We start from the raw sequence: 22,914 nt of genomic DNA, 5'->3' as shown, positions 1-22,914 counted from the left end.
GAAGGATTTCCATCCTTCCTGAACTTTTCTGACTGAATTCAGCCAGTGACAGGTCCCGCTGCCACCTCTCCCCCAGTGCTGACTGCTGCATGCGGAGGGGGATGCCCCAGTGCAAGGTGTATTTGGCTCGTGAAAAGCAGAGGATGAGGCTCGGGAGGGTGCAAACCAGCCCGGCAGCACCACCACGCTGTGCCTGAGCCCCCATCCACACCAGCCCAGCCCCCTAAATTCCCTCGTTGTGGCAGCCAGACACCCCCTCCCTCCCCGTGTCGGCCTCCCAGCACAGCTCCCAGTTAATGATCCCAATTAATGCTCGTTTCACAGGGAGCAGCCACAAAGCTATTTTGATCCGGGGACTCGGGCGGGAGGGGAGCGTTGCGGAGCCGCCGTCGCTCCCCATCCTGCCATCAAAGTGTCACGTTTCATTTTAATCCCGAAGAAAAGCCCTTGATCTTGCCTTTGGGAAGATCTTTGAAGCCAGAGCCCCTCTTCTTTCTCCACCTCCTTCTCCGAGGACCGCTCGTGCTGTAGGAGCACAGGATAACTTTGGTGGGAGGGGATGTGGTGATGTTTTGGGTCTCGGCTCACCGTGGGGCACCCGGGGCCATGCCCAGCCCAGCCGGGGCAGGCAGGGACCATCCTGCCCGGGAAAGATGCCCAGGGCCAACTCTCCCGACATGCATGACAAACTCCACAAAGTGCATCGCCTCACAAGACTCAGATCACTTCAGAACCACAAACAAGGCAGTTCCCCCTCCCTCCCCATGCCCAAAGTACATTTTGGGCTATAAATAGCCAATTCAGCCAATTAAACAAGCACCACAATCGCCTCATGCAGTTCAGCTTATATATGCACTTAAAAATAAATTCCAGAGGAGTACTGAACCTGTCAAGACCTCAAAAACCCCACAAGATCACACGTTGGCACTAAACACACGTGTCCTCTCCTCACCACTCCCCCACTTGTCCAATTTCACATCCATCTTCTCCGAAGACAGGTTCCCATCACCAAGTCTTTCCTCCTTCCCTCGCAGGAAAGCCTCCAAGGCACAGCTGGGATCTGTGTCCTTGCAAAAACCCGCGTCTGACCGTTTCCATCCCAAGCGAGCCCCCGGCTTTGCCGGGTGGGTTTCCAGCAGGTGCTGGAGGTCTTTGGGTGCTCCAGGAGAAGAGGCCCGAAGGGAAGGTCTTGCTGAGGCAGCCCAGGCACTAGGAGAGATGTGGGCTGGCAGGAGCTGCGGGCGAGGTCTGCACCGGGGAGCACCAGCGTCTAGAACCCCCCACAGCCTGCAAGGAGATGGGTAAGGTTTAGCACACAGAGGCCGCAAAAAGCTGAGGAACTTTTGGAGATAACCAGAGCTCATCTTACCGGTGCGATGCTCATTACCTCTACGTAGGCAGTGGAAACCAAAGCTGGGTCCAGCCTGTTCTTCTTGAGAGAAGGATCCTGTGGAGCAGAGTGAGAACCTGCCGTTAGGCAACACACGGTTGATGAACTGAGGGGACCCGGGTTTCTGTGCCCCTGCAGAGGGGCCGGGGTCATGGCGGGGCAACCTCACCCTCCTGGTGGGCTGAACCGTGGAGTAGATGGTGAGGCTTTCGGGCTCCTGAGGGTGGCTGGGTCTCTTCCAGGGAAAAAGTCGAGATGAGTAAAGAAAAACAAATTTGGGGCAAAAAGGGGTGGTCTTGGCAGCTGCCACGGATGCATCCAGCCCAGGGGCTGCACAGCCAAGGCCTTGGGGCAGCTCCAGTCCCCTCCACGGGCACACAACTGATCCTACCTGCATCTTGTTGGAGACAACAGCGTAGATGGTGTTTCCACCCGCGGTGGCCTCACTGGTCCCATTCTGGGGGAGAAAGCAACCCCAGGCTGGTTAAAGGACCCAACCCGGGGTGACAGACATTTCCAAACAGAGGTCCCACCCCTCCAGGCAGCATGGGAATGGGGTCACCAAGGGTCACCCCCCAGCACTCACGGGGTCTTGTCTGGGTCGGGCTTTGCCCACCTCCTCGTAGACAGTCATCATCTCCTCAACGTGTCCTGGGGGAGTTTGAAGGGTCAGTGTAAGATGATTGACTTGTTAGAGCCCCCAGTCTGGGGGGGTTCAGCCCTCAAGTAAAGCAAAGCAGAGGGAGAAAGAGGTCCCTTGGCAACGGGGAGGTTTTACTTTGTTGGCACCTGTCAGGGGCTGGGGAGGGATGTCCCCCAGATGGGAGATGTCCTCAGTCCCCCAGAGTCCATGGGATGAGGCCACCAGGACAGCTTGGGCTGCTGGGATGCTTCACCCAGCTCATCAACCTGCAGCACCCTGCATCAGCAGGGATGGGTGAAGGCTCCGGGGATGGGTGAGGGTGACAGTGCCCGGTGGTTCATCCCGCATCATCCCCAGGAGGAGGGAGAACCCCGGGGCCAGCACAGAGAGCGTTAGGAGTGTGACAGCAGGCGGGAGGAGGGCAGGGGCTGCACAGCCAAAACCCCGCGGCTGCCTGTCCTGTGAGCCACCACACCAGCCCCAGGGACAAACCTCCGGGGGAGGCTTTTCCTCGCTTCCTCTTCGAGTAGCAGACGACAGCGAGGGCTACGGAGAGCGCCAGCCCCAGGAACACAGCCACTGCCAACCACGGAATGATGTTGGAAAGCCCTGGGATGGAAGGAGAAGAGAAGGGGAGAGTTTTGATGCAGGGCAGAGCCCCAAGTCATTTCTAAAGACAATCTCCATGCCAGCCCGCAGAGGACAGCACGAGGGGAAGAGCTGGCCAGAAAGCCTCGGCCCTGGTTTCTTCACCCACGCTCAAATATCGCATTTCCTTTTGCAGGAGGGGAAGCGTGACGTCCCCCGCAATTTCACAGGCCCGAGAAGGGAGACAAATGTCCCAAGGAGAGGACTGGAAGTGCTGCAGCTTGTACATCCCCTAAATCCCACGTTCTACAGAGTTGAGGACAAATTACCTGAGGCCTCGGCGCGGCAGGCTGCCGTGACGTCGGTGCTGGCCACGCTCCAGCTCACCGGGTTACTCGCGTTGCAGGAGCAGACGGTGAGGTTGTCGTCATCACGGACCTGCAGATACACCCAGGGCCGGGGCTCTGGGTCTCTCAGGGGGTCCCCGCTGCAGGTCCAGCTGTAGGAGACGTTGCTGGCGCCGGGCACGGCACAGACCAGCGAGAGGTTGCACCAGCCCTGCTCCCGGTGCAGGAGGTTTTGCTCCAGGTGCGGCGAGCGGACGGGCTCTGCGGGGACAGAGCTGGTGAGAAGGGACGGGGAGGGACAGGGGGACGGGGTGATGGGGACCAGGATACTCACCCCACACCGACACACGGAAGTAACACCGGGCAGTAACAGAACCTGATGTGTCCTCAAACTCCGCCAAATAGACCCCGCTGTCTGCCGTGCCAACCGCGCTGATCCACAGGGAGAGGGTATCCGGCTGGAAACCAGATCTCCCAGAAAAAGGGCCACTGGGAAATTGGACATCCTGATTCTTCTCAGCCGTCAGGATCCGGAACTGCTGTCCTGAATCCAGTGTCACTCTCCAGATGGCCTTTTCCCATCCCTGCAGAGGTTTCTCTGGCAGAAGCCGCAGCGTTTCACCGGCAGACACGGCTTGTTCCCGGCACTGCGGGCATCCTAAAGCAGAGAGGGGTGAGCGAAGGCCCGTGGCCCGGGGAGACGCTCCATAGCCAGGGAGGGGGCACAGCTGCTGGAGCCCCCCCGTGCCCCAGGCCCGCAGCCCCCAGCACAGCCCCTCCTGCTCCCCGGGGTGAAGCTCTGCCTGGCTCCCCATCACCACCCCCATTTGGGGGGACCCTTCTCTCCGCACCATCACAGGCTGGGTGTGTCTGGCCACATGTTGCAGGTGCTCAGGCAACATCCTCTGCCCTGCCCAGAGCGGGGGGGCTGATCATGGCCCCTCATTGCTCATTTCTGCCCCAGCTCCTTCCCTGCCCATCCAGCCTGGGGAAGAGCAGGAATTTTGCCTGTTGAACCCTTTTTTCTTGAGCTTCAGTGCTTGCCTCCCTTTTCTCAATGCAAGCCCGGATGTCAAGGCCTCTGGCAGAAATGAGATTAAAAAAGCCCCTAAAAACAAACAAGCACCCACAGCCGAGTGTGCACAGAAGCCTCGCGGCTTCCTCGGGGCTGCGTGTGGTCAGGGCAGCGCCGGGGGCTGCCTCAGCCGCGCTCGGGCTTTGCACGGTACAACACAACCGCCTGTCTTGTAGCCCTCAACAAAGTCTGGCTTGCACAGCCATCAAGGCAAGCTTAAGCCTTGGGGAGCTCAGTTTAGCCTCCCCATCCCGCAGCCCCCGCGGGGGCTTTGCCTCGGTGCTGCCAGTGCGGACACAGAGCTGTGCCACCAGCTTTGGTGCCTCCTGGTACAGCCGGGAGACCCCACGCAGCTCCAGCTTAAACCTTGGCTTTGCAAAGCCGCACGTGTGAGGATGCCTGTCCTCAGCGCATCCCGGGGTGCAGAGGGAACATCCCTACGCTCAGCAGATCAAGAAACACAAGAGGCTGGAGCAAGCAAAGGCAGAAGCATCTTACCCTGGGGAAATCAAGGGGCAGGCCCCAGAGCTGGCACTATTTATCAGTCGCCACCCTGGTGGATCAAACCTCCCACCCCTCCAGGTACTAAACAAGGCACAAAATAGGGATTAGCACCTCGTGCTGCTCTGCAAGCATCTAGTGCTCCAAAAACCCATGTGAGGGCACCTTAACGCCCTCATCCGAGGCCGCTGGAGCTGCCCCAGCAAGGAGCTGCCCCCGAGGGAGGGTGCCAGGGCAATGGATGTGCAGAACTGGGCAAAAAAATGATGCAAAAATACCTCCCATAGCCTGGAGATGTTGCCGTAACTCACTGCCTACAGCCGGAGCAACGCTGGGCAGGTCAAATTCAGCCCCATGCACGTTAACCACATTGGTTTTGCAGCTCGTCTGAGTCCGTGGTTGCTGCAGGTTCTGCTGCTTCAAGCCAGCAACACCCCATCTTACGCAGCCCTGAGCAGCGAGAGCCCCCCAGCCCCGCGTCATGTGGGTGGGCAACAGGGCCGGGAGATGCGTCTTGGGGTGGTGAGAGAGAGGAGGTGGAGGTGATGCTCCCCTGGGCTCCCCGAGACCGGGGAAGGGGGGCACGATGGAGGCACGGGGATACAGCCAGAAGATGCTCCGGGCACCAAGCCGGCCCCCGAACCCAGGTGTTTCTCTGTTCCCCCCAAGCAAAAGTTTTTAGGAAAAAGATCCTCAGCGCCCCATCCCCATCTCCACTGAGATCAGGGTGGAAAGGTGCCGTGTTTGTTCAGTGGAGAGACCCGGCCTCGAAAAACTGCAGTTCTGGGTGCAGGAAAGGTCCGGGGTGTGGGTGCTGTGTTGGCAGGGAAGTGACTTTTCTCAGCCAAGCCCCGTGTGCTGCTGGCAGCAACGCTGCCTGCAAAGGGGAACCGGCGCTGCCTGGGGGCCCTCTGTGCTCTGGGCAGGACCCGGCGCTGAGAGAAATGAAGAAAAAGCAAAAAGGCCCCACCCAGCCCCTCTCCATCTCCCCAAGGACCCCGCGCCCAGCTCGCGGCCCCGTGACCCCGGGTCCGCGGTCTGAGTTCCTGCGGATGTCTTCGTGCCGGCGGCACAACCGGCTTTTTCCCAGCACCCAGCTCCCGGGACAGGCGGCAGCAACACCCCCCGCCCCATGCCTGCACCCCTCGGACGCTGCCAGCGCACCAGCAGCCTCCCCTCGGCGAGGCCCAGCGAGTCCCCATCCTCCCAGTGAGCCCAGCACCGCGTCCCCTCCTCACCTTGGCCACCGCCCGTGGCCAGCAGCACCAGGCCCAGCAGCACCGACAGCGCTGGGGGGCACCGGGGACCCCCATGCTTGTGCATCTTCGGATGGCACCCAAGTGAGCTTCCTGCAACCAGGGAGGTGCAAACCCCCCTCCAAGAGCCAGCGACTGGCCAGCAGCAACTTCCTCTCCTGCCTGCGGTTCCTTCACACCCTCCGCCTCTGTGATCTCCTCCGCGCTGCCGCTCTCGCCCCCGCTGGAACTCCCCCCCCAGCCCAACCTGCCACCGGGGTGGATGTCGGGGTACCCCGGGTCCCCGCGGAGCAGAGGATGGTGGAGGAGGACGTGCTGCCAGCTGCCCCGGAGAGCTCGGTTACAGGGCTGGGTGGCTGCAGACCTCAGAGGAAACTAATTTTAATTACTCGGGACGAGAGGGCGGAACGGGGGGGGGGACAGCGGTTTTGGGGGTTTTGCTTTCCCTTTGCAGCTCGCTCCAGGAGGAGAAGCTGCGCCGGGTGCTGCACGGCAGCGGTTTGTAATGTGTGGGATGTGTCTGGCGGCTCCGAGCAGCAGGATCGGGCCCATCAGGGAGCGGTGCCCAGCCCAGAGCCCCCCGCACCTCGGGGTCAGGGAGCTGGGGAGCGGAACAGCCCATCCGGGGGGCTCCCAGGGGTTGTGGGGAGCAGCAGATGCAGAGCTGGGGCTGATCCTCCCCCCGCGCTTGTCCTGAGCTTCCACCCCAATTCCCACCTTTCTCCGGGACAGCCATGGAGCACGTCGTCCTCCTCCTCCTCATCTCCCTCTTCTTCCTCTGCCAAGCCCAAGGTAAGTGCAGGTGGGCAGCACCCAGCTCTGCCACGGGGGGTGCAATGAGTTGTGTCCAGCCTCTGAGCCAGGCATCCACAGACGCCTGGCAAATTCCTTCAGAAAATGCTTTTAAAAACATGCCTGGGGTCAGCGCTTGGCTGCGGGTTGGTTTTTATTTGGGGTTTTTTCACGCAAACCAGCAAGCACCGGCTTGTCACAGGATCACAGCGGCTTATCCGGTTGCCAGGTGAGCAAAAAAAGCTCCACAAACTGAAGCTGAAAGCAAAAGGCTCTTTTTGAGGGTCAGAGACCCTCAGCACTACGGGTATTGCTTAAGTTGGGCCATTTAGATGGAATTATTGTGAAAAATTGTCAATTTTTTTTTTAAGAAAAGGCTGTGGGTCTGCTCATGGGGATTTGGCTTGCTGTAGGAGGCACAGGGGAGGGCGGTGAGCGACAGCTTCGTCAGAGCTTCCCTTGTGTTTGAGAAATGGGATTCCCTTTCTATTAGCCAGGATAACAAATATCTATTAGGAGAAAATAACGCCCACGGGGCAGAGCTCTGAGGGTCTGTTCCTCACCAGCCAATGGTAAGTAGAGGCAGAGGGGGAGAGAGAAAGAAGAACTGAAAACGGTTTCCCAACCTGCGCTCAGCCGCCTCGGGGGGAGCCAGGGGAGGGCTGAAGGTCCCCGCAATGCCGGAGGCTCCGAGCCCCAGATCCCCAGGGATGGGGAGAGAGGGGCTGTGTGGGACTGAGCCCCCTCCCCAGCCATGGAGCATCTCCTGCGGCCACGGGCCTTCGCTCACCCCTCTCTGCTTTAGGATGCCCGCAGTGCCGGGAACAAGCCGTGTCTGCCGGTGAAACGCTGCGGCTTCTGCCAGAGAAACCCCCGCAGGGGTGGGAAAAGGCCATCTGGAGAGTGACACTGGATTCAGGACAGCAGTTCTGGATCCTGACGGCTGAGAAGAATCAGGCTGTCCAATTTCCCAGTGGCCCTTTTTCTGGGAGATCTGGTTTCCAGCCGGATACCCTCTCCCTGTGGATCAGCGCGGTTGGCACGGCAGACAGCGGGGTCTATTTGGCGGAGTTTGAGGACACATCAGGTTCTGTTACTGCCCGGTGTTGCTTCCGTGTGTCGGTGTGGGGTGAGTATCCTGGTCCCCATCACCCCGTCCCCCTGTCCCTCCCCGTCCCTTCTCACCAGCTCTGTCCCCGCAGAGCCCGTCCGCTCGCCGCACCTGGAGCAAAACCTCCTGCACCGGGAGCAGGGCTGGTGCAACCTCTCGCTGGTCTGTGCCGTGCCCGGCGCCAGCAACGTCTCCTACAGCTGGACCTGCAGCGGGGACCCCCTGAGAGACCCAGAGCCCCGGCCCTGGGTGTATCTGCAGGTCCGTGATGACGACAACCTCACCGTCTGCTCCTGCAACGCGAGTAACCCGGTGAGCTGGAGCGTGGCCAGCACCGACGTCACGGCAGCCTGCCGCGCCGAGGCCTCAGGTTTGTGGGACTGATGTTTTTGGGGGGACCTGCTGCCCTTCCAGCTCCAAATTGTGGTTTGGGGATTAAATCTATTAAACAGGAGGTGTCACCGTGGGCTGGGGGGGGCAGAGCAGCGTCAAGGTGCTGCGTGGCTGGGAACCGCTGCTGGAGGCGCTGGGGATGTGGCAGGATCGGTCCCACCAGCGCTCTGAGCCTGTGCTGTGGGCAACCTGGCCTCGGTGCCCCCGGAGGGGCAGGGGATATCGCCCCCATCCCCAATTTCTCTCTATTTACAGGCATTTCACTGTCCTACTGCCTGGTGAAGGGGCTGCTCTGCCTGGTGGTGCTGGGCAACCTGAGCGCAGCCATGGTCGGCACCCACGTCCTCGTCCGGCGGCGGCGATCCCCTTCCCGCGGCACTCCTTTGGGTGCTGGGTAGGACCCCCCAAAGTCTCTTTATGCATCAAGTCCGGCCTCAAAGACTCCCTAACAAATGAGCTGCTTTTAACCGCGCTTGAGCATGGATTAAAGGAAAATCTACTTTTGTTTTTTTTCCCCCCAGCATTATGTATTTCGTGTTCTTGAAAAAGTTCTGGGTTGTTCTGTGGAGAGGACGGATCAAATGGGCTGCAGGGGATTTCAACCCAGAAGACGAGGCTCTCCTTCAACAACGCAGGGCTCCCCCAGCCCAAAACACACACACACCCCCCCCGGGCCAGGGTTGTCCCTCTGGTTTTGAGCAAACAGGGACACACTCCACCGCCCCGCGTCCTGCCAGACCCCCCCGGCACGGAGCCGTCCCGCTGGGAGCGGGATGTGGGGACCGAGCAGCATCACCCCAGCCTTGCGTGAACTCTCCTCCCCATCCTTTAACAAAGCAGAGCAGCGTGTCGCCTGCTCGTCGCCAGAGATTTAGTCCCTCTGCCCAGTTTCTTAATTCCAGCTCTGCCGCGCGTAGATAAACTGCACCACGTGGAAGGAGCATCGTGCTCCGTGGGGGCAGCAGCAGTTCGTTGGTCCCTTATCTATCCCCAGCCAACAGATACCACCTCATTAAACCACTGGTAGATATTAATGAGCTCGTCCTGCGAGTGATTTTACTACGATCTCAGCTTTTCCTGCCCTATCAGGGATGCCCAAGCTCAGCACAGCCCCACCGAGGCCAGGCGACCCCCGTGCCCGCGTCATCCCTTGCCCGGCAGCATCGTTCGGGGCCGGTGGCTCGTGGGAGCCACGGAGCTGCTGGAAGAGAGCAAGAGGCGGCCCCTAATCCGATCTCTCCACCGTCTGCTTCTGCCCTCCGATCCGCGCCGCTAATCACCTTACGGTAAGCTCATTGCCTCCGCGGCGGCCCCAGCCATTCCCCGGCCCCGCTGCCGGGTTGGACACGGGCAGGGAAACAGCGCCCGGGAGCTGGGGGATGAGTTGGGGACTGGGGGTCCCCGCTGAGGAAGAGCCACCCCAAGCAGGGGTCGTTGGCTGGTTCCGCTGGGAACTGGGCAACCGGGTGGGAAAAGCGGCAAATTCTCAGCAAAAGTCTTAGAAAAAAGGCCGTAGGGCTGGGAGGAGGGATGGGATCTGCTCAGCCTCTTTGGGTTTCCTGCAGTGACCAGGGGGCACCAGCTTCAATCTTGTCAGTAGGGGAAACTGAGGCACAGCCTGACACACACACCGCCCTCCCTCAAGCCCAGACGGAGCCGGCTGGAGGAGCTCCGGCATCTTTCCCTCCCCACGCGGTGCCCCGGCAGTGACGTGGGACACGCCGGCTCCCACGGCCCCTTCCTCCCCCTCGAAGGCAGAGGAGCAAAAAAACTAATTAAGGCTACAAAGGGAAAAGCAGCATTTTGCAAGGTTGAAAACCTCGGCTCCAGAGAAGGGGCTGAGCCGATTAATTAGAACTTTTGTCTGCGGCTCCATTCAACATGTAGGGAACAATTTACATCAAGGGGACCTTCCTCGGGCTGGAGGAGCTTTGCCCAGGGAGCGCGAGAGCGAGGGGGGGGCAAAGAAAAAAAGGGAAGGGAATGAAAGGGAAACATTTACCACGTTTCACGGCCCGCGTTGAGGAGGAAGGGAAGACGCTGCATACTTGAGGCACCGCATTGCAGAGGGTGTTTTTATTCAGCGCATCATCCGCGGTTTCTCATTCCCCTTCCAGCTAAATTTGGCCCACGAGATGCGCCGGCGAGGAGGGCGGTGGAGGGCTGGGGGGGGTGGTTTCTGCGATGGTTCGGGGACATGAGGAAGTTTTCCCGGCTCCGACATCCCTCCGGTGTTTGGGAACGTGGCTGAACCAGCTGTGCAGGGCAGGAGATGTTGCAGGATGGGGAGTGGGAAGCGGGGGGCTCATCCCACAGAAATGTCACCATCAGGGGCCCCATGGGGTCCCCCACAGTCCCCCCCCGTCCCCGTCCCTTCTCAACCAGGCAGATTTTTAAATGTTTTTCTGTTTTAACGGGCCTGCAGCCCATCCCCGCAGCATCTCACCTGCGCTCGGCTTGTAAACCGTGAAGGGAGGAAAAGCCACATTTATTTTTTTTTTTAAATCAAAATACTCTCCCAGGCCGGAGCGTGGCTCTGCCCGAGAGGTGGCAGCATGCGACCACGCTCGGTGGCAGCTAGGCTGGGTTTATTCCTGGGGGGGGGGCTTAGGCCTGGCTTTGGCTGGGGTCCCTGAACACCCCCCCAGCACCCGTCCTGTGGGTGCTGGTCCGAAATCACTCGGGGAAGCAATAACCGGGTGGGAGCCTTGGCTTTGGAGTGGGACGGGGCTGGAGGAGGGGCCGTGCAGCGATTGCGTCCAGGGGAGAGCAGGTTTCCACCCAGAGCGTCACCCAGTGACCGAGCCTCCCCCAGCTAAAATTCACCCGTCCTCCCAGCCGGCTCCCACGGGAAAAGGGCCGGCATGTGCAGGGGAGGGGGACCCCCAGCTCTGTCCACGCGCCCTGGCCGGGATGTGAAACCCCCCGTCTCCCCTCTGCCGCCGGCCCCATCGCCGCTGCCCGGTTATTCATCATCACCACGAGGTCTGGGGGAAGCGGGAGCTGCCCCCTCGCCTCCCGCCCGTCCCGGGGCAGAGCCAGGCCCTGGCACACCCTGACAAACACCAGCTGCAGCCGCTTCCTCCGTGAAGCCCGTCCCACCCGCCAAGTCACCCCTTCCCTCGCCCCGCCAGCACCCGTGGCCCTCCCGGCAGCCTTGTGCAATCCCTCTCTGTCAGCGCCGCTGCCAGCCCCGACGGAGGTTTCCTGGCCCTGCTGGGGCTCAGCCCCATGGCTCGGGGGCTGTAACATCTGCTCAGACCCTCCCTCACCCCCAGCCAGCCCCACGCAAGGAGGGGACATGGCCGGAGCCCGGGCCACGCTTCTCTGCCGCGTGCTGCTGGCGGCAGCCGGGGGTAAGGATGCTCCTGGGGATGGGGCGGGTGGTTTGTCGCAGGGTGCCAAGGCAAGCGGGCCCAAAGCAGGGCAGGTGCTTTTTTTTGGGGGGGAAGGGGGAACTGGAGACCACCCTCGTCCTTGCAATCGTGGCGGCTGTGGTCTGCCCCCACCAGCTGTCTCACAGCACCCGGTGCCTTGCAGGGCTGCCGCTCTCCTCCGGCGTCGAGCTGCTGGAGGGGCTGCAGGGACAGTCCCTGTCCTTCCCGGCCCTGCACCCCATGTCTGAGGACATCGTGCGGGTCACCTGGAGGTTCCAGGGGACCCACATCGCCGAGGCCAAGCCTAGGCAGAAGATGTTCACCGTGGACTACCTGCCCCGCTTCCGTGGCCGGCTGTTCATTCACCACGCCAGCCTGTCCCTGGAGATCAGACTACTGAAGCCGGGGGACAGCGGGAGGTACGAGGTGGTCATGGACACCTTCTCCGACCCCACCAACCCAAAGGCCTTTTCCTACTTATTGCTGGTTAACGGTGAGTCCCAGGATGGTGGGAGGAGGGTCACGGGACTTTGGTTTGTCCCCAAGGGGCTGGGCTGCCGCTGCGTGAGCTCCCCGGCTCCAAGCCCCCCCATCCCATGGCACCCCCTGGCCTTGACTGTGTGGAGGAGCCCAGGATGGTCGTGTGGTTGGTGAAGAAATTCCCATTTCCTCTTTTGGTGCCTGCGCTCACCCGCTGCACCCGCTGCACCCAGCCCCGGTGGCACCCAGACACCTCCCTGGGGTGCTGCACCCAGCCCCGGTGGCACCCAGACCCCCCTGGGGTGCTGCACCCAGCCCTGGTGGCACCCAGACACCCCCCTGGGGTGCTGCACCCAGCCCCAGTGGTACCCAGTCCCCCCGGGGTGCTGCACCCAGCCCCAGTGGTACCCAGTCCCCCCGGGGTGCTGCACCCAGCCCCGGTGGCACCCAGACAACTCCCTGGGGTGCTGCACCCAGCCCCAGTGGCACCCAGCCCCCCCTGGGGTGATGCACCCAGCCCTGGTGGCACCCAGACACCTCCCTGGGGTGCTGCACCCAGCCCCAGTGGTACCCAGTCCCCCCGGGGTGCTGCACCCACTGCACCCAGCCCCGGTGGCACCCAGACACCTCCCTGGGGTGCTTCACCCAGCCCCGGTGGCACCCAGACCCCCCTGGGGTGCTGCACCCAGCCCCGGTGGCACCCAGACCCCCCTGGGGTGCTGCACCCAGCCCCGGTGGCACCCAGACCCCCCTGGGGTGCTGCACCCACTGCACCCAGCCCCAGTGGCACCCAGACCCCCCCTGTCCCTGAAGCAGCCGCCGTCCCCGTGGCTCACGCCGTGCCCGGTGCCCACAGGTGACTCACCCACGACGACGACCGGGCCCGGTGACACAGGAGGACACAGCAGGAGCACGGCGGGACCCCGGGGAGTGACCGAGCCCCGTGCTGCCGACACCGTGACATGGGGCGCAGGTGGGGGGCAGCCCCCGGGCAATGGTGGGGGGTCAGGGGGGTGCGGGGTGCAGGACCGGTACTGCGTGGTGAAGGGGTATCTCGTGGCCGCCGTCTTCGGGCCGCTGCTGCTGCTGGTGGTGGCCATCCACATCATGACCAGGGACAAAGCCACTGAGCTGGGGGTCTCAGTGGGGCCAAGAGTGGGGTCTGAGCCCCCCAGCATCACCACACCACAGGGCCCAGCCTCATGGCAGCGATGAGCCCGAATCCAGGGCTGCGGGAGCGGTGGCTGCTCTGCCTCAGTTTCCCCATCTGGGGAAAGCCAAGATCGCTCCAATGAAAACTCCTCGAGGATTCCAAGTGGAACCCAGTTTCCTCATCTGTTGCACAAGCAGTCACCCCAAAATGTGGCAACGCCTCTTCCTCCCGGAGGCCACCACAGTGGCCAGCAGTCCCCCGACACCCAGCAGGACCCAAACACATCCCGGCACAGCCCCTGCACCGAGCGCACCACAGCATCGGGCCTCAGCACACCCGGTCCAGGGCCACCTCCGTTACTGGGACATCCTTGGTTTCATATTTACAGCCCCGAATCCAGTGCGAGATAATAACTCAACGTCTCATAAAACCTTCTATAGTTTATAATAAGTGAATTATTTACTGGTGACCCTGACTAAATGCTGCGCAGCATAAATTATTGAGTGGCAGATCTGTCAAAAAGTTCTCATAAATAAGTTATCTGGTGCCGTCTTAATGTTCCCAGTAAATTACTCATTCAATCTCCCGTCTAAATGCTCTCCTGGGGAAATTACTCGCGCCTGCTGATTTATGAATTAGGCCTGGGCAAACCAGGACGATTAGGAAGGAGAGCCCTGCCAGGACACCCGAGGGTTTCGCTTCACCGTGACGTTTCATCCCGAGCGCATCCCTGGTGCTGCCCCGTCCAGCAGCCGGGGTGGGACGGAGCATGGTCCCAGAGGGACCGTCCCCACCCTGGGGTGCTCAGCACCCTCCTGCCAGCCACAGGCACCAGCCAGGCGGCGACCCCGGGGTCGGGCAGCTCCCCGCAGAGACGCCTGGGGAAGCAGCGCCCGCTCCCAGCCCCGCTCCGCTATTCCCCATCGCAGGAGGGAGCCGGAGGGGTTCCCCCCACCTCCCGAGCGCTCCCCACAACACCCCAGACACCTCAATCAACCCCGTGGCAGCCCCGGGCTCGTTACCTGTGCTTTATGGCCTGCAGACCACAGCACACGGCGCTGGCCATATGTTTTATTGCCATTATAATCATCGCCCAGCAAAGCACGAGTTTCCATCTCCCCCAACAAGCCTAAATCCTCCCTGCCAGCAGCCTGGGGTTGCTCTCGACATCTCAAGCACGGCGAGAACCATATTTCTACCAGGTCCTGGGTGTAATTAAAGTGTCGCCCGAGGAGTGTGACAGCCACGACCCCGACGCGGAGGCAAAGCACGAAGTCACGAGCCCCGGGAGGGGACTCCTCTGGTTAAACCATCCCTCTCCCAGGCACCGGCGCGCGGGAATTGCAGTCGCTTTCAATGAATCTCTTTGCCTCTTATTGAGTAAAAAATGTTTCTATAAATACATTAACAACAGGAGGAGGGTTAAGGAGAATCTCCATCCATTATTGGATGCGGAGGGAAACGTCGTGACAAAGGCTGAGGAAAAGGCTTAATGCCTTCTTTGCCTCAGTCTGTAAGAGTAAGACTGGGTGTTTTTTGGGGGTATCCACCCCCCTGAGCTGAAGACAGGGGCAGGGAGCAGAATGAAGCCCCCATAATCCCAGGAGAAATGGTTAGTGACCTCCTGTACCCCTTAGACACGCACAAGTCTCGGGGTGGGATGGGATCCCCCCGGGGTGCTGGAGGAGCTGGTGGAAGTTCTCACCAGGCCACTTCCCATCATTTACGGACAGTCCTGGCTCACCGGGGAGGTCTCGGGTGATGAGGGCGGCAAAGGTGGCACCCGACTCCGAGAAGGGCTGGAAGGAGGGTCCAGGGAGCTACAGGCCTGTCGGCCTGACCTCGGTGCTGGGGAAGGGTACGGAGCAGATCACCCTGAGTGCCGTGACGCAGCACGTACAGGACCAGAGGGTGGTGGGTCCCAGTCAGGACGGGTTTATGAACAGCAGATCCTGCGTGACGAACCACATCTCCTTCCACGACAGGGTGACCCGCTTAGGGGCCGAGGGAAGGGCTGCGGGTTCTGTTTAGCTGGATGGTTGTAAAGCCTTTCGCACTGTTTCCCACAATGTTCTCCTGGAGAAACTGGCTGCTCAAGGCTTGGACGGTTGCACCCTTCTCTGGGTAAAATCTGACTTGGTGGCTGAGCCCAAAGAGTGGTGGTGAATGGAGTTAAACCCAGTTGGCGGCCGGTCACAACTGGTGTTCCCCAGCTCTCGGTACTGGGACCAGTCCTGGGTCACATCTACCACTGGATGAGCAGATCGAGGCACCCTCAGTCAACTTGCAGATGACACCAAGCTGGGTGGGAGTGCTGATCTGCTGGAGGGTGGGAGGGCTCTGCAGAGGGGTCTGCTCAGGCTGGAGCGATGGGCCCAGGACAGTTGAGGTTCAACAAGGCTCAGTGCTGGGTCCTGCACTCGGGTCACAACTCTACAGGCTTGGGGAAGAGCGGCTGAAAGCTGCCGGGTGGACAAGGACCTGGGGGTGTTGGTCAACAGGTGACTGAATATGAGCCAGCAGTGTGCCCAGGTGGCCAAGGCGGCCAACAGCGTCCTGGCTTGTATCAGCACTAGCGTGGCCAGCAGGACTAGGAAAGGGATTGTCCCTCTGGTGGGGCTGCACCTCAAATTCTGGGTTCAGTTTTGGGGCCTTCGCTGCAATAAAGACCTTGAGGTGCTGGAGCGTGTCCAGGGAAGGGCAACAGAGCTGGGGAAGGGTCTGGAGCTGAGGGAACTGGGGGGGTTCAGTCTGGAGAAGAGGAGGCTGAGGGGAGACCTCCTGGCCCTCTGCAACTCCCTGCCAGGAGGGGGCAGAGAGGGGGGGTGAGTCTCTGGAGCCAAGGCCCCAGCACCAGGCCCCGAGGGAATGGCCTCAAGCTGCGTCAGGGGAGGTTTAAACTGGATATTGGGAAAAATTTCTTCACTTGAAAGTGTTGTCAAGCTCCGGAACAGGCTGCCCAGAAAAGGGGTTGAGTCACCATCCCTGGAGGTATTTGAAAGACGGCGCTTAGGGACACGGTTTAGGGATGGACTTGGGTTAACGGTTGGACTCGATGATCTTAAAGGTCTTTTCCAACCTCAGTGATTCTATGATTTGATGATAATTCCAGGAGCAGAGCTGATTAAAATAATACATTAAGCATGGCTCGACCCCGTGGGGCGATGGGATGGGGAAGTGCCTTCCCCATGACGAGGCACAGCCTGTGACAGAGACAATTAAATCAACTTTGGAGGATGGTGAATTAGGGCTGGGGGAAGCAGGAGAGAGGAAAACTCACGTGTGAGAGCTGAGGGGTTAGTGGGAGACGGGGCTGAGGCACAGTCGATCGCGCTGGGACAACCAGGTTTGTCCCCACGGAGGGGATGGGGACAGGGACGGGTTTCCCTGGGGAGGCTCCTGCACCCGCTTCAGCGCCGGGTCCCCACGGGAGCCCCGCTCACCCGTCACCCCCACGCCAGGCCCGCGCCAGTGTTTGCTTTAATAATTGAATGCCAGTTTGGGGGACAATTATTTATTTAAAGGAAACAGCGTGTTAACAAGAACACAATCTAATCCCCGGTGACAGATGTCTGCTTTATTAGCACCTCTGTCCGAGAGCCGAGCCCGGGAGGCAAACAAACAAACACGACAAATAAAACCCTCGTTAGAAGATGTAAGCACACGCCAGAAATTAGTGTGAGGGGGGAAAAAATAAATATTAAAAGGCGGTGGCAGCCCTACGATGGCTGCTGACGCCGGCGCTGGGTGGGGTGGAGGAAGGCGATGCTTGGACCAGCCTCGGGGTGATGCTGGATGTGGAGTTTTGGTTAAATCGTGGCCTCGGGGTGATGCTGGATGTGGAGTCTTGTTTAAATCCACGGCTAAATGGCACCTGGCACCTCGGGAACCAGAGGTGTTGGGTGGGGTTGTGTCCCCTTTTCGCCCCGTGACACCCAAATCTGTTCTCCTTGCCTGAGCCCGGCACCAGGGAGCAGCAGGATTTGGGAGATGGGGAAACTGAGGCACCGAGGGGAGAAGGGACCGGTCTGTGGTGCCCAAGGGCCACGTCTCAAGGAGCCCTTTGAGGACAAAACCCCGATTGCGGTGACAGGGAAGGACAGGGAGCGCAGGCAGGGGGTTACCAGGACAGGATTAGTGCCGGCAAAACAGGCTCAGTCCGAGGGGCCGGGGGGAAGGAGAGAGGATTTTCCCCCCCACGCAGGATTTGTCCAAGGCGCTGTCAGGGGGTGGCTGGCTGACAGGTTTGGGGTGCTGGGGACGGGGTGCCGATGGCCAGGGCAGGGCTGGGTGACTGTCACCCCTCGCCTGCCTGCCTGCGCCGCGGCTCAGCTGAGAACGGCAGCGATCGAGGCAGCGATGGATGCCACGGCACATCGGCCCCACGGGGGCTCTCCGGCACGTCCCCATCTGTTCGGTGTCCGTCGTTTAGCAAATGCCTCCGTGAGGACCAGCTGCGAGTTGGCACCCAGCACCCGGCTGGCACCCAGCACCCGCTGGCACCCAGCACCCACCCTGAAACCGCCTGGGGAAGCCAGAGCGTCTGGTTCCCCCCGGGGAGATGTTCCGGGGCTGCAGTCCCACCTCGACCACCTCTCCCCGGGACTCATCTGTGCGCCAAAAAATAAAGGAATTAAAGAAAAACACCATCAGCGAGTTGGGGAGGGGGGTTTCCTACAGCGCCCGGCGGGGATGCTCTGATGTCTAATATAGGGCTGAGCCTACTGGTCCCGACAGCTCCGCTCTCCCTTCTCACCCCATCTCCTTTATCCCGGTGACTTTGACCCGCTTGTGAAATTTGTTTTAAAGCAGCCAAGGAGTTGAGGAGTTATTGGCAGGGGGGGAGGGAGGCCGGAGCGGCGAGAGAAGCTGCCTTTCCTTAAGAAATCGAGTTTCCTGCAGCTCTTCGCAAATCACCATCCGCCGAGCAGGCAGGAGCTGGGCAAGCAGCGCCCGCCGCAGCCCCTCCTGGAAGGCAGTTAATTACCACGGAATAGAGGTCACGGCGGCGGGAGCGCACGAAGGCAGGCAAAGAGGCTTCCTCGTAATTGCTTTTTTTAAAAAAAAATAAAAATAAAAATAAAAATAATAATAAAGAGACCTAACGCAGGACTGGAGGGCCGGGGTTATAGACTCCTCCAGCCTGGCTGCTTATTTAAGCAGGGAATTCACCTGCTTTTCCCCGCCGAGGCGCTTTTCCTAAGCCAAAAAAAAAAAAAAAAAAAAAATCTCAAATTATTTTTCTGCTGCCTGTCGTTGTGCCCCGGCGAGCGGGAAGGCAAAATCCCTTCCCCTCCATCCCACCTCGGCCTCAGAGGGAGCATCGAGCGTCGCAACACCGCGGGGGACCCCCCCAGTCCTGACCCAGCACGGACCAGGGCCGGCTAACGAGCAGCTTCGTTAGCCATTCCGCTCCAGCGCGTCGCTGGTAATGAGGAAAGGCGAGCGGCTGCCTCCAAATGGGTTCTGGAAGCTGCTCGGAGACATTAGGCTCTGTATAAATATCATTATGATTGTTATTATTATTGGCGCAGATGGGCTTTCACGGCCCGCCGCGCGCCGCGGGAGAGCCCGGGCTGCCTCCGGTGCTTGGCGAGTGGCAGAAAAACAAATTGCCAATGCCCGTCCCGGCTCTGCGTGGCGTTAGGGGGGTGCTGCACCCCGTCTTTCTCCTCTTCCAGAGCCCGGGGATGGCGGGGAGGAGGGACCCTTCGCCTCGCCCCGCGGGGACGGTGCCACCAAGGGCGTCAACCCGCCCCGACGCCACAATGGATGGGCCTAAGGCCGAGCTGGCCAGGCCGTGGATTTGATCCCCAAAGGTTTTGGGGGGGCCCACGCTGTCCCCACTGGCCCCGCTCGGGAGCAGCGAGCGCGGCGGTTTTCTCCTCTCCCCTCCGTCAGCAAATTCCCGCCGCCGCTGCTCCTCCCTGACCTCTCTCCCCATCCTCCGTCCTCGACAAACTCCTCCGTGTTTCTCCCCGCTCCTACTCAAATTCCTCGGGGGGGCCGGGGGCCGGGTGGCAGCTCCGTGGGGCCCCTCAAGCCCCAGGAGACCCTCCAGCTCCAAACTGGGAAGAATTTGACCGGATTTGGAGAAAGAGAAGCCCGACGGGCACGGTGATGCCCAGGGCCACACTCCCCACCCACCCTGTCCCCCCCCAACCTCCCCGTGCCGATCCAGACACAACCTGCGTCGCCCACGAGCCGCCTCCCGAGGAGAACCGCTGTTATTACTTTTAATAAAACATCCTTTATTTTCATCTTTTTTTTTATTGCAATCATCCGTCTCGGCTGCTTCGGAGCCCGGCGCAGCCGCCACGGAGGCTCCCGGTGCCCCCGAGCGCTGAGATGGGACGGGGGGTGGTGGTTTGGGGGTCCCTGGGTGAAACCGCCGCCCCAGGGAGAAGCAGATTTTGTGGAGAAAAGCGGCAGCTGAAGGAAGGCCCTGAGGAAGAGGAGGGAGCGCGGAGCCCCCCGACAAGATACACCGGCGATGCCACGGCCACCGGGACGCGGGACCCCAACCAGCCCCGTGGCCAGCGGGGAAAGAAAAAAAAAAAAAAAAAGACTGGAAATCGTTGTAAGAGCCAAAAAATCAGCGTTTAGGATGGCACATGGGGGGGCCGAGTGACCCCAACTCTGCCCCGAGCCCCCCCCGGCCGGCGCTGCCCTCCCACCCCCTCAGCCACGCCGGTGGAGCGGGGCGCTGGCGGCTGACGCAGGCGCTGGCTCCCGTTTGAAATGTTTTCTCTCAGCCCCTGAGGGCTAGAAATTCTATTTAAGAGGGAAAAAAAAAAAAAAAAAAAATTTAAAGAAAGAAACGCAACAACAAGCAAGAAAAAAAAAAAATCCCCAAAACGCCAAAACTGAAGCTTCTGGCTCCACACCACGGGCTCGGCCCACGCCGCGGGGCCTGGCACAGCCGGGAGATGGCCGGGGCCTTCAGCTGGGGCTTCTGGTGTGAGGGAGAGGGAGGGAGAGGGAGAGGGAGAGGGAGAGGGAGAGGGAGAGGGAGAGGGAGAGGGAGAGAAGGAAGGAAAGGGAGAGAGAGAGGGAGAGGGAGAGGGAGAGGGAGAGGGAGAAAAGGAAGGAAAGGGAGAGAGAGAGGGAGAGGGAGAGGGAGAGGGAGAGGGAGAGGGAGAGGGAGAGGGAGAAAAGGAAGGAAAGGGAGAGGGAGAGGGAGAGGGAGAGGGAGAGGGAGAGGGAGAGGGAGAGGGAGAGGGAGAGGGAGAGGGAGAGAAGGAAGGAAAGGGAGAGAGAGGGAGAGGGAGAGGGAGAGGGAGAGGGAGAGGGAGAGGGAGAGGGAGAAAAGGAAGGAAAGGGAGAGAGAGAGGGAGAGAGAGAGGGAGAGAGAGAGGGAGAGAGAGAGGGAGAGGGAGAGGGAGAGGGAGAGGGAGAGGGAGAGGGAGAGAAGGAAGGAAAGGGAGAGAGAGAGGGAGAGGGAGAGGGAGAGGGAGAGGGAGAGAGACAGGGAGAGAAGGAAGGAAAGGGAGAGAGAGAGGGAGAGGGAGAGGGAGAGGGAGAGGGAGAGGGAGAGGGAGAGGGAGAGGGAGAGGGAGAGGGAGAGGGAGAGGGAGAGGGAGAGGGAGAGAAGAAAGGAAAGGGAGAGAGAGAGGGAGAGGGAGAGGGAGAGGGAGAGGGAGAGAGACAGGGAGAGAAGGAAGGAAAGGGAGAGAGAGAGGGAGAGGGAGAGAGAGAGGGAGAGGGAGAGGGAGAGGGAGAGGGAGAGGGAGAGGGAGAGGGAGAGAAGAAAGGAAAGGGAGAGAGAGAGGGAGAGGGAGAGGGAGAGGGAGAGGGAGAAAAGGAAGGAAAGGGAGAGAGAGAGGGAGAGGGAGAGGGAGAGGGAGAGGGAGAGGGAGAGGGAGAGAAGGAAGGAAAGGGAGAGAGAGAGGGAGAGGGAGAGAGAGAGGGAGAGGGAGAGGGAGAGGGAGAGGGAGAGGGAGAGGAAGAGAAGGAAGGAAAGGGAGAGAGAGAGGGAGAGGGAGAGGGAGAGGGGGAGGAGGAGAAGCTGCAGCAGGCGCAGGGAGGGGACGCTGCCGGGGCTCAGCACCCCCGTGCCCTGTCCTGGGGGGGCTGCGGGGCTGCAGCGTGTACGTGCCCAAGCGTGTACACACACACACACACACGCACGCACGCACATACACATATGCGCGCACACACACGCGTGTGCGTGCACACAGAGGTGCAGCCCCCCAACACGCCTGCACCAGTGCGCACGCACGGGGATGTGAACAAAAGCACCGAGCGACCCCACTGTGCACACACGTGTACACACCCCAACACGTGTGTGCACCCGCATGCAAACACAGGCGTGCCAACGGGCACATGCAAAGCCCCCAACGCACACACACAGACATGGGCACCCCGACATGTGAGCACACACGCACACACGTGCAGACCTGCCAGTGTGCAAAGCAGCATGTGGATACACACCCCAACATACATGTACACACCCCAACATACATGTACACACACCCCAACATGCATAAACATGCAAGCATGCACCCCAACACATTTGTACAGACCCCAATATGCATGTATGCACCCCAACGTGCACACACGCATAAGCCACACCCCAACACACATGTTCACACCCCAACACATGCACACACACGTACACACACCAACATACACATATTCGCACCCCAGTACACATGCCCGCACCTCAACATGCACACACACATGTGTACACACCCCAACACACATGTACACATACCCACATGCATGTTCACACCCCAACACACATGTTCAAATCCCCACACACATGTACATCCCCCAACACCCATGTACACACCCTCACACACATGTACATCCCCTAACACACATGTACACATCCTCACACACGTACACCCCTAACACACATGTACACATCCCCACACACATGTACACCCCCAACACACATGTACACATCCCCCAACACCCATGTACACATCCCCACACACGTACATCCCCTCACACACATGTACACACCCTCACACACATATACATCCCCTAACACACATGTGCACCCCCTCACACACATGTACACCCCCTCACACACATGTACACATCCACACGCACATGTACACACCCTAACACACATGTGCACCCCCTCACACACATGTACACATCCCCACACACATGTACACACCCTAACACACATGTGCACCCCCTCACACACATGTACACATCCCCACACACATGTACAACCCCTCACACACATGTACACCCCTAACACATATGTACACACCCTCACACACATGTACACCCCCTAACACACATGTACACATCCCCACACACATGTACACCCTCTCACACACATGTACACCCCCTCACACACATGTACACCCCCTCACACACATGTACACATCCTCACACACGTGTACACCCCGTAACACACATGTACACCCCTAACACACATGTACACCCCCTCACACACATGTACACCCCCTCACACACATGTACACATCCCCACACAAATGTACACCCCCTCACACACATGTACACATCCTCACATCCTCACACACATGTACACCCCCTCACACACATGTACACATCCCCACACCCATGTGCACCCCCTCACACACATGTACACATCCCCACACACATGTGCACCCCCTCACACCCATGTTCGCATCCCCACACGCCTGTTCACCCCCCAACGCACCCGCCCGCTCCCCTCCGCGCACAAACCCACGCGTGACACGCGCGAACACGCCCGCTCTTCCCCCCCCCCCTTCCTCCTCCTCCTCCTCCTCCTCCCCCCCCGTCCCGTGGCCGCCCCCCCGCCCCGCCCCGCCCGCCCCGCCCCGCCGGCCGCGCACTCCGG

The 22,914-nt window shown here is 60.4% G+C and overlaps 3 protein-coding genes across 3 annotated transcripts; 2 read left to right on the top strand and 1 right to left on the bottom strand.

Moving 5' to 3' along the window:
- Positions 1-897: 897 nt before the first annotated feature.
- On the bottom strand, positions 898-5,867 carry LOC141971438 (natural killer cell receptor 2B4-like). Its single transcript, XM_074928779.1, has 9 exons — positions 5,783-5,867; positions 3,303-3,626; positions 2,951-3,229; positions 2,526-2,642; positions 1,977-2,041; positions 1,782-1,847; positions 1,560-1,625; positions 1,370-1,447; positions 898-1,287 (listed from the first exon to the last, which is right to left on the bottom strand). Exons 1-9 carry the CDS (start codon positions 5,865-5,867, stop codon positions 1,210-1,212), a joined length of 1,158 nt encoding a protein of 385 aa, XP_074784880.1. The 3' UTR covers positions 898-1,209.
- Positions 5,868-6,534: 667 nt separating this feature from the next.
- Positions 6,535-9,372, top strand: LOC141971436 (natural killer cell receptor 2B4-like). Its single transcript, XM_074928778.1, has 5 exons — positions 6,535-6,592; positions 7,398-7,721; positions 7,795-8,073; positions 8,352-8,490; positions 9,186-9,372. The coding sequence occupies exons 1-5, from the start codon at positions 6,535-6,537 to the stop codon at positions 9,370-9,372; spliced, it is 987 nt and encodes a 328-aa protein (XP_074784879.1).
- Positions 9,373-11,387: 2,015 nt separating this feature from the next.
- LOC141971435 (uncharacterized) lies at positions 11,388-13,168 on the top strand. Its single transcript, XM_074928777.1, has 3 exons — positions 11,388-11,452; positions 11,637-11,966; positions 12,810-13,168. The coding sequence occupies exons 1-3, from the start codon at positions 11,398-11,400 to the stop codon at positions 13,166-13,168; spliced, it is 744 nt and encodes a 247-aa protein (XP_074784878.1). The 5' UTR covers positions 11,388-11,397.
- Positions 13,169-22,914: the final 9,746 nt, after the last annotated feature.

Source organism: Athene noctua, chromosome 29 (genome assembly GCF_965140245.1).
Source record: "Athene noctua chromosome 29, bAthNoc1.hap1.1, whole genome shotgun sequence".
Classification (NCBI taxonomy): domain Eukaryota; kingdom Metazoa; phylum Chordata; class Aves; order Strigiformes; family Strigidae; genus Athene; species Athene noctua.
This window is presented reverse-complemented; position numbering and strand designations above follow the sequence as displayed.